Here is a 16,208-nt window from a genome sequence, read left to right as displayed (position 1 = left end):
ATGACTTTACGGTCAGCTTCTGCGGTCGGTAGCCTGGTAGGAACCCACCGCCCCCACCATTATCCGCCTTCTTTTGTTCGTTCATGTGTTTGTGTGCGCGCGTCATTGTGTGTATAAATTAAGAAAGGCCACGTTCATGCCTCCACTAACACAAAAAGTCTTATCCCATCCAGCTCTCCTTTTTCCTTTCCGTAGAACCTTATCCACCCAATTCAGGAAAAGATCCTCGTCGGATTTTTTTTCTTCTGAGAATCTGAAGAATCTCGTGATCATATATCGTGCGATAAAAAATTATTTAAAATTAAAAATTAAATATAAATAATACTTAACGAAAATTAATCACACGATGTACGATGAACGATCATGATAACGGGATCCTGACCGATCCCTTTCCTCAATTCAGCTTACATTGTATTCATGTGATGTGATCCAATCCAATCCAATGTTGCAAAGGCAAACAGGGAGGAAGCGTCAATCTTTCCATTCCAGCTGTTTCCAGACGAAACTTTTTATCAGACACTTGATCCGCTCAGCATTCAATCCAAGTGTGTGTGTGTACCGCATTCATTCATTCATTCATCATCTTCTCTCTGGTTTTAATATGTGCATAGTGAGGAGGTAAGGGTGCAGTGCAGTATAAAATCAGCAGTCAGCACTGCATTCAAACTTCAAATCCCAAATATTAACTTGTATACATACATATATATGATGATACCGCGCCCCAGTAACAACAACAGGCGAGGATAGGAGGTATCAAGGACCTTCCATCTTCCCACTGACTCAATACTACATATAGAACAAGAAGACCACGAAGCTCTTAACTACATACACACTTGCAGACAGGATATGATAAGAGCGAACCAAATTCCGAAATACAATTGGTTGCTCTCTTCAAATTTACAACACATGATTTTTGCACACAGGCTTGGATCTCAAAAACTAATTCCAAAGGACCTGCAGCTCTCAACTCTCAACTGCTTATATGTTCCACTCTGACTCTTGCATGTATGAAAATATCACATCAACAAGAAACACTACTGTACACAATACAACAAGGTGAGTAGAGAAAATTGGTAGGTTTAGGGAATCGGGATGGTGAAGAAAACTGACCACGTTATCTCCAGGCAGTGACCACTTGAGCAGACTTTGAGGTTGCCGATGGAAGAGGAAGACGAAATGGTGTCTCTTCAGCCACAATCACTTCCTCCTCGGCAGGCACATCTTCTGTTGGTTTAGGAGTGTAGGTAAATGAGAGGTCTTTGTTGGTAGCAAGAGCTAGGAGCTCTTTCTCCTCCAGCCCTTTTGTTGGCCCAAGGCTGCACCGCTCTGGTTTGTGCTTGGCTAATGCATCTCTAAACTTCTTGATCTGCCAAGTCAATGCCAACAATCAGGGAACAACACCAACACACACACACACACACACACACACACATCATTTGCCAATGCCATCCGACAAATAAGCATTATCCAGAGAAAGGAAAAACCACAGCTAACCCATAAATAAGATAGAACAAGACACACAAAATGCTCTTGAGGAAGTGGCATTTAAGTTCGAATTCAGCTATTTGGAAAACACCCCAATACCAATAGATAGGGTTTCGATAGTAAACTCAACAGAGACCAATTGAAGGAAAGACAAATACTAACCGTGGCGTTGGTACAGCTGAAGCTGCAAAGGCGACCATGAGCACCTCTGTAAAAGCGGAAGAAGGGCAGGACATGAACATTGAGACTGTAACACATGGACTTGTGTTCCTCGTAGTTCACCTGAAGGAATTGAACATCTGGGGTCATCTCTGCCAGCTGACATATCTTGGGATGAAGAGCCTTGCAGCCACCGCAGCCAGGAGAGAAGAAATCAACGATCACCAGCTTATCCCCGGCATTTGAAAGGGATTCCACTAGGTCCTCCGCAGATACCACCTCTTTCATGTTGGGCTGATTCCCCTTCTCCCACCATTTCAGAGCTTTCCCAATCCGACGTCCAGACTGCTAAATTCCATTCCCCCCACAACAAAAACAAACAAACCGGTCTTTTAACTTCAAGCAACAAAAAAAACATAAACAAAATCTCGTCGTGACTTTCGAGATCAAATTTTGATTGGAAAATCGATTTAAATTTGGGGAAAATTCATTACTCATGACCAATAAAATCTGAAACCCAGCAGAGCAGGGGAATCAGATTTAGAACAAGGATATGAGGAGAAATAAACGAACCTGCTGGGAATTAACGGCAGAAGATGCGTGGGGTTGGGAACTCGTGATGCTGGTGGCTTGAAAAGCAATATTTTTGCCGTGAAAATCACTCGTTGTCGATAACGATGGTGATGAAATCTCCGGACTCAGTTTGAGAGAGCAAGAGAAAGACCTTGACTTATTGTAATTACAACTCTTTGGGAAAACGGAGATGCTGCTTTGATTGTTTTGATGATACTGATGATGATGATGCCAGGACGACAACATACTGGTTTTGCTCAAAACCTCTGCCATCGATCGATCGATTGCTCTCTGAATCAATTTCCACCAAAACCCCCAAGCAAACAGTCAACAAATAATAATTGAGAGAATTTTGATTTGATTGACTTGAGATTTGAGATTTGAGAATTTGGGATTCGAAAAAGGGAAGGGAAAGAAGGGGCTCAAAGTTGAAGCAAAGAGCACGAGGGTGGAAAACTTGAGAGCGTTTTCAAAGGTGAAAGAAAGGGAAAAGCAGAAACGCGAGGGAGGAGATTGAATTCAGATTCCTCCCACGTACCAACTGTAAAAATCTACGCTCTTGTCTGGAGCCTTGTTTAACCGTACGTTATGTCGTCGCTACTTAATCGGACGGTTACAAAACGTTAACGGGAGTTGTGGTCAGTGTGTGCGGTTCAACGTAACTTGTGGTGTAGACTTGGAAATAAAATTGTAGACAGAGATGTTGGATAAGGATTACTTTGTATTTTAATGCGAAGGAGAGGGTCTTTGAAACACGTGGCGATACTTCACACCGCCTCATCCTTTGAATCCTCCATCTTAGGAAATGAGTTTAAAGGGAAATTTGGAGATATTCTTTGAGATAAATATCTTTGAAGGTCGCTTCTTCTTCGCTATCTCAATCCACGAGTCAATTTTATTATGGAATATTGTATAAAAAACGATTAGAGCTAATTATATTTTACAAGGTTTGAAGGGGTTTCTAAAATATAGATTTATAGAGGGCGTAAAATGTAATTAGCACCTATAACAATTTACAACGCCCTTTTAAAATATTCAAGAAGGATGTGTGTTGATTAAATCGTTGAGTGTGTAAGTTTAACAACTTCTCAATAGAAAAACACATCTAAACAAGAAAGAGGTTTTTTAGTGCACATCAAAAGTCCACATTTGAGTTATACATATGAATAAGATTTGTTACATCATTTAACCTAAAATAATTTAACAACTCTGTTCGGGCGAAGATTTCTCTGGAGAATGATGCTTGGACCTCAGCACAGCTCCTCAAAGGATTGACACTTTGGATGTGTAGTCGGACTCTTACTTGTTGATGTGCTACAAAAAGATGACATAGTTAGTTCTGAAAGGTGCTTTTGTGGGGCCTTAGGTGTAGGCCTTGAGGCTCGCAATCAAAACTAACTGAGTGCTAGGCATGCCACTGCTATCTCAGTATAGCAGATGTAGAACAAGAGTGTTTTTAAGTCGATTACTTGCGCTCCAAGTTACTCGAACTTCTTGTTATCAAATGATTGTTGCAGATGTGTTAAGCCTACATTAAGTTATTTTTCTTACCTTGTAAACAAGGACTATTAGTTCATAGTCTTGTATGTTTGAATGAAGGGAGTTTAGATCCCCTTAAGTCATTTGTTTGGTCCTAGATTGCTTTTAATGATAACATATCTATTAAACTAACCAGATCCAGATGCAAATGGAACTCTTAAGATAGGAAAACTGATAAAAATAATTTGAATACATACTGGAGAGTGCATTAAGTAATATATCTATTAACTTAGATAACAAACAAAGAGCTTCGGGCAAGATTTCACCTTGTATGTCAATGTTGGACTTCTTGCAGTTACTTCTCTTTGAAATTACAGGGTTTATATGCTAAAAATGGATGGATGGTAAACAAGTTTACATGAGGGAATCGATACTACATCACTGAGAGAGATAGCATAGCTTTTAAACTAGACAAGAGATAGCTTGTTACTAAAAAGAACTGGGATCTGGGCTGATTATAGCTTTTGCTAAAAGATCCAAGATCTGGGCTGATTACAGCTTTTGGTTGCAAATTTGGCTTGAGATCAGAATTTGTATGTTTGTTTGTTTGATTGGTTAAGTGTCATTGTCTTTAGGGCCTCTCCCTCCTTTTATAGGCAAATTAGCACGATTGCTGTAACTTTGTTCTTACCTGAAAGCATTTGAAGGTTAGTGAGTCATCATCTTTTTACTTCGAATGCCACTAGAAAGTGTTCTTTGGCTGGTAGTAGGTTAGTATTCATCACTTATCACTTCAGTGGTACGCACATGGCTTGTATTTTGGTTGAGAAGGCTTCACTTTGCCTTTGGACGTGGTGCTGGGCTTTGGGTAAGTCTCCTTTTAGTTGGCATCCTTGGGCTTTCCTTCATCTTGGTCCAATGTTCAAATATTAACCCACACAAACTCTTATTCAAATGTGTAACTTAAGTGTGTATTTTTTTTTTTTTTTTTTTGAGAAACAAGTGTGTAAAAACAAGTCTGTACTTTTGATGAGCAGAAGAGAAAATTCAAAAAAGGTGATGGACCCCAAAAACACGATTTGCTGAGGTGAGGCCCATTCATTATTTTCTTTGGGAGGGAAGGGGGTGTCGTTTTAAAGCCCCGTGGGTAAGAAGCACACAGCCCACACCATCAGTGGCGAAGCCAGGATTTCTCGGGGGGAGGGGCGAACTTAAAAGAGTGCAAAGTTAAAAAAAAAATGGCAACAACTAAACTTTTTATATAGTAATGTCTTCCATAATTAATCAATACAAACAAATTACAATTATTGCCGGCGATATTTCATATCATGAAAAAGTCGCATAATAGGCTCATTATCAATAAAACCAAATATATCTCTCTCAATGTAAACAACCATGCTATCACTCAACCATTGATTTCCCATTTTGTTACGCAATGATGTTTTCATAATCTTCATAGCAGAAAAAAACTCTCTCCACTGAAGTGGTTGCAACCGGTAATACCAAAGCCAATGTAAGAAGCTTATACACTAACATATAGCTTTCACACCTCCATGTCTTCATTAACTCTTTTGCAAGATCACTAATTCCTCTTAATGATCAAAACTCACTATGCATCTTCATATCATGAATGTAATTGTCAAGTTGAATTGGAAGATTCATGAGGTCCATACGATCAAAATCTTGAGAATAAACATGGGCTAAACGAACAATTTTTGCTTTGTCAAAAGATGCAAAATTATTCACCGGACTCAAACATGTCTTTGAATTACCTAGTTGCTTCACCGAGATTATCTTGGTTGTTATCACTACAAGCAGTCAGTTACATTACGAAAGTAAAATGCGTCTACGTGTTCATTTCTAAACTCGACATACAATTCCAAGCTGCATTCAGCAAGTACTGTAATTTACACTCAACACACATATATACAAATGTAAATTGGTCATAACACCGCAAAAACTGAAAATTCGAGAACTGAACAAACCTCAACAATCTCGTGAGCCGTCTTCATGTCCAATGCCAGCACCCTATGGAACTTTGAGCCTCACCAGCTCCGTCTTCCTCCATGTATCATGAATCTTCTCTAGCACCGCCTGGGTGATCCCGGCCTTGGGCACACTGATCCTTTCCCTCAGCACCATCCCCATTCTCCTCAGCCGCTTTAGCTCCGCGTCCTCAATTGTCAATTCCGCCAAGGATGGAGCTTTCCCTCTCCTCTTCCTCAACCCCTTCACCTCCTCTTTCACCACTCCTCATTAGCGCTCTTCTCCTCCTCCAATACATAATCCGCCCGGACCCACTCCCGCTGCAACCGACGGAGGTCCCCAAAACCCAATATTATATTTTTTTTCAAACATCCAAAACGGCGCCGTTTTACTGTTAAATTTTTAAATTTTTTTACCAGGACCAAAACGACGTCGTTTTGGCCTAGATGTTTTTAAAAAAAAATCAGATCTAGTGTTGCTGCTGCGCGCAGCAGAAAGAACACCGGAAGGCCAGAGCGCTGCACCAGTCGGTTTTCCGGCGAGGGGAGGGGCTGAAACCAGCTCTCCAGTGGTGTTTTTCGGCTAGGGGAGTGGCGGCCGCCACTCCTCGCCCTCACATGGCTTCGCCATTGCACACCATAGTACGATGCAGGGAGAGCAGCGTTGGACAAAAAGCAGAATGCCTCATGTGCGTGCATTTGTAAGTTTGCGGTGGTGCCTGGTGCGGCGACTCCAAACATGCTCCGACTCCACCTTCAGCTTCGTGCTGGACTTCCTCCCCACCCACCCATCCATTATTTCCCGAAAAGACCTATTAAGTAATTATTTTTTATCCAATGTAAAGTTGAATTAGGTTGGATAGGATCCCAGAATTGTAAAATCAGCAATCCAATGTACGTTTGTTAGATGCGAATGAGCTACATTTTAATCGTTTCAAACCTATAAATACCCCTACTAAATCCCTTAAATAAAGATTATTTGTGAAATTTTTTAATGGATGGGGTCTTTACAGATACATGTGGATCGAAGCATACATCATTAGGGATTGGAACTTTTTTTTTTGGCCAAAAGGTAAACTTTATTAAATTGTAATAAAAATGTTTATATCACCTGCAAGAATATTAGATAGAAATTTAGGGTCATAAACATCCTATAAAAAAGAGCCACCACGCGAGGTTGCATATGAAGCCACATCATGGGCAGCGATATTACCACTCCGCTGAACAAACATGAACTTCACCTCCCTAATCTGAGACGCCAAGGCTTTAATATCAAATAGCAAACACTCCAAACGTGCATCAATAGAGTGCTCTCCATTCAACATTTGGATAATAGAAAGGGCATCAGACTCTACTTCCACCTTGTCGCTATCCAGGTCCCTACACTTCACCAACGCTCTGTGAAACACTTCTCCCCCCATCCCACCAGCCATCTTTAATAATCCTGCAAAGTCGAGCATAAAGAGATAATTGAGTTGTGATTTCTTAAGAGAAACGTATGTTAGATTTCGGTAAATTTAAGTGTGTGTGAACATTATTTTGTATACAAATTTAAGTGTGTGTGAACATTATTTTGTGTTTGTAAATGTTTTAACTAGGAACAAGTTGCTGGTTAATTTCTTAAGAGAAACGTATGTTACATTTCGGTAAATTATGGGACGATTGAAGCAATATAATAATTAGTTGAGTGTAGTAGACCGAAGAATGTTAAACTAGGTGGGATTGTAAAAATAAAAGGATGATGTGATTATGCATATGATATGACATAAGCAGATGTGGGTAGGCATGTGGCATGATAAGTATGCATAATATAATAATACTATATGTCAACCCCAAATATATAGCACAATTACGAGGAAAATGATCATCTTTGGATCCTCTTTGTGAGAATCCAGGGAATCAATCAATTATGTTCGTTCGTCGTATATTATGTGGTCAGTTTTCGTTAGGTATTATTTATATTTAATTTAAAATTTAAAATGATTTCTAACCGCACGATGTTTGATTGATCATCTGGATCCCCACAAAGAGGATCCGAAGATGATCCTTTTCCCAATTAAGAAGTTGGTTTTCATAGTACATATAGGAAATGGGTGCAGTTTTGCTCACTACTCTCAAGTGGTAGTAATACTCATCATCTTAATTATTATCGTTTGATGAGTTTCAATTTTGAAATTTGTGTTTATCTGTTAAACAAAGTAAGCTCATTCAACAATAATAAATAACGTGATGAACATTACCCTCACTTAAGGGTGAGAGCAAAAATATTCCAACAGAAAATAGAAGAGAGACCTAGCAAGGACTAAGAAGAGTTTGCGTGTGACAACCCGTCCCAGATTTTATTAATTTATAAATTTTAAAATGTGAAATTACGAAGACGCCATAGAGACGAAGGTTTTGACTTTCATTGACTAGCGTGTTATAAGATGTACTAAATATTCTTTTAGCGTATTCTTGAGGTAATTGACGATACGAACGAGTATGCACAAGCGGAAGTGAATTTGGAGTGACGAATCAAAAGTATTTTGAAGAAATAATCTTTCTAATTATATTATATTATGGTATACTAATTAAGAGGACAAGTGTATGTGTGTGTATGTGACGGGAAATGGGGGAAGAAAAGAGAAGAGGAAGAAGAAGAGGGAAAGAGGAAGGGCTACTGCCCAATCAGTGGAGAGGAAGGGAGAGACTGCCCAATCAGAAGCAGAAGCAAGGAGGGAAACGAGGGAGTGTGGCGTGCGGGGGAAAGGGGGGAAACGGGTTCCCCAACCCGCGACCCGTGTGCACCCATTCCCATTTCTTCATATTTTCCGGTGGTTTTCCATCGGATTTCTCACGAAATTGGACTAAGAAACCATTCCCAATCATCCCCTAGTCCTTTCCTCTTCCATTCCCAATCGAAGTTTATGGGATTTGAGCTTGAATTCGAGTAGAACGAAACTATGGGTTCCGTGGGTACCATGACAAAATCCGACGATCGTGAAGATAATCCAGCAAATTGCTGCCACCACTAGACTCCCCTAGAACCCAGGAACAAAGCCCAAACAGTGGTGGAGGCTTCGGAACACATTTGGAGGTCGAATTGAAACACACCCATTTCTAGGGTTCCAACGGGTTTTGTTGAAATTGGAGGCTTTCCGGGCCAAATTGACCTTGGTCACAGGTATGAAAGTTGTTCTACTCATTGAGATATTTAAATCTGAAAATTTTGGTAATTTTTAGAAATAGTTGAATTTTCCGGCGAGTAGGGGCGGCCGACCGCCACCCGCGGCGGCTGGTGTGGCGGTGCGTGGCCTGATGGCCACCAATGCTATTTTTAGACTATATGTGATGTCTTGAATTCAGTTTTGAGAAGTGAATGACGTAGATTGATCATTAGAGCCAAAATTCTTTAAGATACGTTAATAGGCTATTATATGAATCGACGATCCGACCGTTGGATCGTCATCAAACTTTGATAGATTATTATTCATAATATTTGAGGAATATAGGAACTTACGGATTGGGAATCTAACATATGGATCTCCTCGAATTGGATTTGTAAGTTCGTAAAATAAAATGCTAACCGCCACTTGGTTTTGGCAATTGGCAGGGATCCGACCGTTGGATCGTTCTGAAACTTTAGTATGTTATTCTAGAAGTATAATGTGAATCCTTGGAAGTTACGGATCAGAGATCTGATTTGTGGATCTTCTGGACCGAATTGCGTAGACTTGAGTGCGATGTAAGTTATGTATTATATAAACGAGAATTCTGAGATATAGTTTGATAATTGGTCACAGGCACCGATCGTTTATGACGACTCGATGTTCGTGCTAGGAAGTTGTAGCCCGGACTCCAGGTGAGTGGATCTTTCCTTGCTCATCTTATGTTTCATGATTGATAATTGTATAAATGCTTTTAAATAAAACTGAGAAACTTATGCCATGACATATATATATATATATATATATATTTATGTTATAAAATACTAGGAGATGGTTGAGTTAGATTTCATTGTGATCTATCCATATGCGTATTACTATAAATGTTTTTTGTAAACTATGAATGACTTGATCCCTGTTTAGGGTACGTAGGCAGTCTGATGAGACGTTAGATGTAGCCATATAAGAAATGAAATAAAATAATTAAGACCATAGCCTTGTTTAAGGAACTAAACAATGTGTGTAGGCTTTTGGTTTTAGGTATATATATATATATATATATATACACGCTTGATGTTACCCAGAAATGCAATTCAAGGATTTATTCTTTAAAAACGCTATGCCTATGGAATAATGCTTAATCGATGAGTTGAATTGTTTGTGTGTATATATATATGTGGTGCCGTGAACGCTCTGAAGTGCAAAGGTGAATGCAGGACATTCGGGTAAGTTTAGGTAAGTTTAGGTAAACTCAAGCAAGTATAGGGTATTAGTTTGACTGATGAGATATGTGATGAGATATTAATATGTCGTATAGGTCACTAGAGGTGACTCCGACTATTATATGCTAGCCATAACTGATGAGATATGTGATGAGATATGAATATGTCGTATAAATCACTAGAGGTGACTCCTACTATTATATGCTAGCCATGATTGATGAGATATGTGATGAGATATGAATATATCGTATAGGTCACTAGAGGTGACTCTGACTATTATATGCTAGCCATAACTGATGAGATATATGATGAGATATTAATATGTCGTATAGGTCATTAGAGGTGACTCCGACTATTATATGCTAGCCATGATTGATGAGATATGTGATGAGATATGAATATGTCGTATAGGTCACTAGAGGTGACTCCGACTATTATATGCTAGCCATAACTGATGAGATATATGATGAGATATTAATATGTCGTATAGGTCATTAGAGGTGACTCCGACTATTATATGCTAGCCATAACTGATGAAATATATGATGAGATATTAATATGTCGTATAGGTCATTAGAGGTGACTTCGACTATTATATGCTAGCCATGATTGATGAGATATGTGATGAGATATGAATATGTCGTATAGGTCGCTAGAGGTGACTCCGACTTACACGCTAGTATATATAATGAATATATATGATGAGCTAATATATGTGGTGAATACATGATGGGCTAGTAGACGTGATGAATATGCGATAAGTTAACATACGATTATAAATATGTGAAGCATGACTTGAATCAATATACGTATATAAAGATGTATATTTTATATTCTAAGTCTGGAAATTATACAGGTGTTGTAGCGAGTGATTACATGTTTTATATGTTCTCTATTAGTACTTTACTTACAGGGCCACTCACCCTTATCTTGTCTTCACCATCCAGGTATTATTAGCTAAGTTTTATCATCACCAAAGACTCGCAGTGATTCTTAGTATCGGAGACTATTTCGAGGGTACGATTCTTATATCACTTTTCTGTACTTGCTTATGCTCTAACATCACGTGTGAATTGGGTTCATTCCCGCTCACCAGTGCACTCTGGTAATTAGGCACTTTTAGGTTTAAATTTATTCATAATTTTCCACAACATCACACTTTATGGCTTCGTCACTTTCCAGGTGTCGGCCAACACAGCTTGATTCGGAGTCCTAGTGGACATTCCGAGTCGAGATGTGTCATTGCGGGGGAGCGGGATTGGTTGTCGAGGGCCAGCCAGCCACCACCATCTCCATGTTCTCATGCAACAAATCAGCCTACGCTGCTGCTGCTAGAAACTAAATAGCTAGTTTCTTCGTTTGAAATATTTTGTTGCTCAACACAATATAATTTTGCTATATTTTATTTCAGTAGTGGAAGATAATTAATTAACAAAAATAGTATGTGTATACAGAGACACACATCATTGTCTAAAAGTGTAAAGTGCAAACAAGCGAAGAAAGCTACAGAAGGGCGGTTAAGTTGCCTGCAAGAATCAAAATCCAACGGACGCTTTGCTTTGAATGAAAAGTTAAGTTTTTTTTCCGGGATGAAAAGCGGCAAAGCAAATTCTATTGCATAAATAAATTTTGGATAAATATCGATCACATGAAAAGTAATCTTCATCATGCACCATTCATGATGAAAAGCATTCATCGTTCATCAACATTTCTCCTTCCGTTTCTAATATATATTAAAAGTGTGATTTCAGTAATGCTAATATAATTCGTTTTGTTCAATTGGCAAGTTAATTTTTTCTTGTCTGCTTTGTCTCTTGTTGAAAGCATTTGTGTTCAAGTGAACAGTTAGGGATTGAAAAGTTAAAGTTAACAAAGTGATATATGACTTGTTTGGATGTGCTTTTAAAATGACTGAAAATGCTTTTACAAAAAATGTTTTTGGGTTACATGCTTATTCCAAGAAGCATTTTAAGTGATTTTTCTGGATTTACTTATATTTTTACTAATGATTGATTCTAGAAATATTTTTACCAAAAATGCTTTCAGTTATTTTAAAAGCATATCCAAACGAGCTCATAGGTAATGCTAAGTAGATCAAAATTTTAAACCAAATAATATGTCACCAATATGAATTAAGTACCTTAATCAACACTTCAATTATAACTCAATCATTAATAAACACATCATTTAGTTTACAAAATTTAATTTAAATAAAATATAACGAGTGAGTAGTTAGGACTATCTCTTTCTCCTATCTTTATATTTTTTTTTCTGTTAGCTTTTAGCCTGATGAAATGAAGCATATACATGACGTCATACACGCAAGTTATATATGCAACATGCAAATCAAGCCAATTTTATTCTAATTAACTATTTAATTGCACAAAATTCCCAATACTAAACAAAGCATACAAATTAACAAAGCAATTTTATATACATGCCACAAATATTATAGTCTACTAGTATTTCTATGCCTCCAAAAAATAGGAGATTTAAGCTCGACTTACTTAGATGATGAGTTTGATACATAATTAATCACTTTAGCAACAACATACATGCATGCCAACGAGCACATATACATCTGAAAAACACGTTAAATGGACAGATGAGCTCACGATAAAAAGCAAGCATAACATGTGTGAAGAAAGATCGAAGTCCAAGTAATTTAATTAAGGTACATGTAATAACTAATTGAGTTCCGTTTGACAAAAGATTTACTATGGCGTACGTTTTTGAAGCAAGAAACCAATGATTGTTACGAACAAGTTAGCTGGCTGATGCTAATTCAATTATTTCAACGAAACGAATTCGAATAAACCTTTCTCGTGGCCAAGAGCATCTGCTGCATGACATGAGCAAATATTCAGGGAACAATTCACGTGATTCATAATGGATATATCTAAATCACCATTTCTTTCATCTCAACTAATTCTCTCAAATATTTCAACGAGCTAGGTTTCTGCACCAGGTTTATATACATATTATATATGGAGTACTGGCATTCCAATACTAATTTAGCATTTGTTTTACTTAAATTTACACACACGCACACACACTGCATGTATACATACATACATATATATATATATATATGTATATACGGGAGAGAATTCGTGACACCATTTTTTTGTAGTAATGATCTATGAATTATATTATATAAGATAGACGGTTCGAATCATTAAAATACATCACTGAATGAGTCCAACAAAAGCTTATGTAAAAAAAGTTGTGCCACGAATTTTTGGGTTGGCAGATGCAAGATAACAGTTCAATTGATAATCACCTTGTGTATTCCATTCAAACACAATTAATCACAAATTAAAAAATTTAAATGCAGGAAAAAGGATGAAAGCAAATTAACAATCAAAATTACAACATGAAGAATTGCAGTAACCGTAGTAATAATAAATTTAAATAATAAAAAAGAAAATTTACATGCGTTTATTTCACAATAATCATGAAAATTAAAATGGCCCCGGAAACCATGAAAGTACTATACAGTATTCGTGTATGCAACAACATCAATTTCTGACTAGTTAATCTACCTACCAAAATAAAGAAAAAATTTAAACCCTTAATAATCCCAATTAGCAGAAGGCGGCGCGACTTGTTTTTGAATGAATGTCAAAAGTCCCACAAGCCTTCAATGTCGGAAAGGGGGACAACAGATGGATCTTGATCATAGGATGAGTTGTTGGTGCTGCCCATTTCTTGCTTTGAAATAAATGATGATGATATCTCGGTAGTGTTCATGTCGGTGCTCAATCCGGTGTCTTGGGAGAGGCTAAACATAGACTGGTTGGACGAAAACTGCTCGACCTTGCAGTGCCTGTCTAAGCCTCCTCCTCCTAAGCCAGACGATGATGTTTCATTATTATTCTTCCTCTTGTTGTTGTTGTTGTTGGCTGCAGCTATTGCTTTTAGAATGGCCTGATCATCGTCATCACGGTCACTACTAGTAATAGTACTTGTTTGGAACACCGACCCTTGCCCTTGAGTACCCCTCATCATCCCTTGTTGAAAATAATCAGAATCGCTTATCATCTGATTTCGCTGGAAATTTGGGAAACTAGAACGATTTTGAAACTGGTGATGATGCTGATGATTATTATGAAGAGGTGGAGGATATAACATGTTGGAAGGGTTACTGAGACTACTGGCTTGGTAACTGTTGTAGTTATTGTTAGGCTGCGGCTGAAAGTTGCAACTCTGCTTGAGGCCTTGAACACCGCCGCCGCCTCCCCCCAGTGAAACGTAGTTGAGGTAACTGTTAGTGTTGATTCCATGATAATCCGATGGGTGTGGCGCTGTGATAATGGAATCGGGCTTGAAGTCATTGTCTCCATAGCATGAAGAATGTTTGTTGGTCATGATGTTGGAAGTATTAAGAGTAGGATCCATAAGAGGTGGGAGGGAAGAACAATCCAAGAGATCGTGATCCCCAATATTCCCAAACGAGTTCATCCGAGTTGGGGTAAGGGTTCTTTTGAGCCCCATGTTCTTGTGGAAAACTCTGCACACAACCCATTCATCCTACACCAACGTATATATACAAAATTAAGATTAAAATTAAAACTAAAACTAAAATCGATTGATCTTCAAATATTGATGACTTGCAAAAAAAAGAAGAGAAAATTTAAAGCTAGCTAAAAGCCCAAACCCCTCCTTGAAAGGAAACTCCCAACCAACATAACAAAATTCAAAAGGGGGCCACGGATGTTTAATTGGTATTAAAATAGGTAGGAATATGATTTTAAAAGTTTAATTACCTTTGCAGCCTTGGAGAGGTTATTGTAGAGTGGGATTTTGCCATCAAGCCTGTATTCATGCATGACCCAGTTGGTCTTCTCTCCTTTAGGGGCTCTCCCTCTGTAGAACACAAGAGTCTTCTTCATCCCAACCAGGCATCCTCCTCCTGCACCTTTCCCGCCCTGCTGTTGCTGCTTTTTAACCTTATTGAATATCTCTTTATCCTTTCCTGTGGCCTTCCAGTACCCTGATTCCGTCGCACGATTCGTCCTCATCCCCGTCGGATACTTCCTGTCTCTCTGGCAAAAGAAGTACCACTCCTTCTCTCCCATCTTTGCTTCTTCTGCTCAAGGAATATACATATCCACATATGCAAACTAAGTTATTTCAAGTAATTCAAAATATATATATACATACGACACGAAATACCCCTGGAAGACAGACAAGTAATACTTACTAGGCAAATCCCAAGGTTCGCACTTGTTCAAATCAGCTTCGCCGATTGCAACAGCTTCGAAGCTGCTGTTGATGACCTTCTTTATGAGATAGCTAGTTATGATTTCTTCATCCGTGGGATGAAACCGAAAACCCGGAGGCAACCCCTTGAGCTCGTCTGATAATCCTCTATTCACCATCATGCCTGTTTCTGTTTGTGCTTCAATCGACGGATCCATCTCTCCTCTTTTGTTATATGTATATGTACGCCGACAATTTCTCTTTTTATATAAGGGCTGCCTAGCAAGCCAGCTAAGCTCAAGAATACAAAGTATTCTCAATCCAACAATTAATTTCAACTACAAACCGAAGAAAAGAAAGAAAATTAACGAATGAATCTGCAGCTAGCCGATCGATCGAATTGAAGAGGAAAGAGGGAGAGAGACAAGTCAGAGAAGAAGAAAGAAAGAAAGAAAGAAAGAAAGGGTCAGAGAGCAGTTAAGAAAATAGAACAAAGGAAAAAAAAAGAGCTTTTATAGAGAAGGGAAGAGACGGGTTTCTTCTTCAAAACAGCTCATATTATCAAGATCCGTGGTCCGCAAGGCACCTGCTGAGGAAGCCACATAATTTTTTATTATTTTTATCTCCATAATTTTATGTATTGTTTGTTTTGATTTTGGGAAGTGTTATTGACACTTCAAAAATCTCATTCAACACTTCTCACAAGTGTATTTTTCTTTCTTAATATAAAAAGTTTGGAGTGCTAATAACAATTCATTTGGTTTTTTGCGAAGATAATACTTGAGTAATCAAAGTGAGTACTGTATTCTATATATTGATAGTAATATGGAGACAAATTTTTTAATCAAATAATGTGTTACCAAAAATTAATAAACACAGTAATAAGAATTTGTAATAATTTAACCATCAATATTCACATTATTTGTTTTACAAAATTTAATTTAAAATTTTGTTTT

General features: G+C 38.1%; 2 protein-coding genes across 6 annotated transcripts; both read right to left on the bottom strand.

The window, feature by feature from the left end:
- Window positions 1-291: 291 nt before the first annotated feature.
- On the bottom strand, window positions 292-2,787 carry LOC126599656 (thioredoxin-like 1-1, chloroplastic). Of its 5 annotated transcripts, none has more exons than XM_050266060.1 (4): window positions 2,218-2,787; window positions 1,648-1,992; window positions 1,111-1,366; window positions 292-590 (listed from the first exon to the last, which is right to left on the bottom strand). In XM_050266060.1, the coding sequence occupies exons 1-3, from the start codon at window positions 2,488-2,490 to the stop codon at window positions 1,115-1,117; spliced, it is 870 nt and encodes a 289-aa protein (XP_050122017.1). In that variant the 5' UTR covers window positions 2,491-2,787; the 3' UTR covers window positions 292-590; window positions 1,111-1,114. The 5 variants fall into 5 exon arrangements, with proteins under 5 accessions (XP_050122017.1, XP_050122018.1, XP_050122016.1 ...); XM_050266061.1 differs by having other exon boundaries at window positions 292-489; XM_050266059.1 differs by lacking the exon at window positions 292-590 and adding an exon at window positions 636-1,037.
- A 10,644-nt stretch (window positions 2,788-13,431) lies between these two features.
- LOC126600776 (NAC domain-containing protein 87-like) lies at window positions 13,432-15,735 on the bottom strand. The gene is made up of 3 exons (XM_050267422.1): window positions 15,254-15,735; window positions 14,817-15,139; window positions 13,432-14,580 (listed from the first exon to the last, which is right to left on the bottom strand). Exons 1-3 carry the CDS (start codon window positions 15,468-15,470, stop codon window positions 13,672-13,674), a joined length of 1,449 nt encoding a protein of 482 aa, XP_050123379.1. The 5' UTR covers window positions 15,471-15,735; the 3' UTR covers window positions 13,432-13,671.
- Window positions 15,736-16,208: the final 473 nt, after the last annotated feature.

Source organism: Malus sylvestris, chromosome 14, assembly GCF_916048215.2.
Source record: "Malus sylvestris chromosome 14, drMalSylv7.2, whole genome shotgun sequence".
Lineage (NCBI taxonomy): Eukaryota > Viridiplantae > Streptophyta > Magnoliopsida > Rosales > Rosaceae > Malus > Malus sylvestris.
Note: the sequence above shows the minus strand (reverse complement) of the source record. Positions and strands in the feature narration are given on the sequence as shown.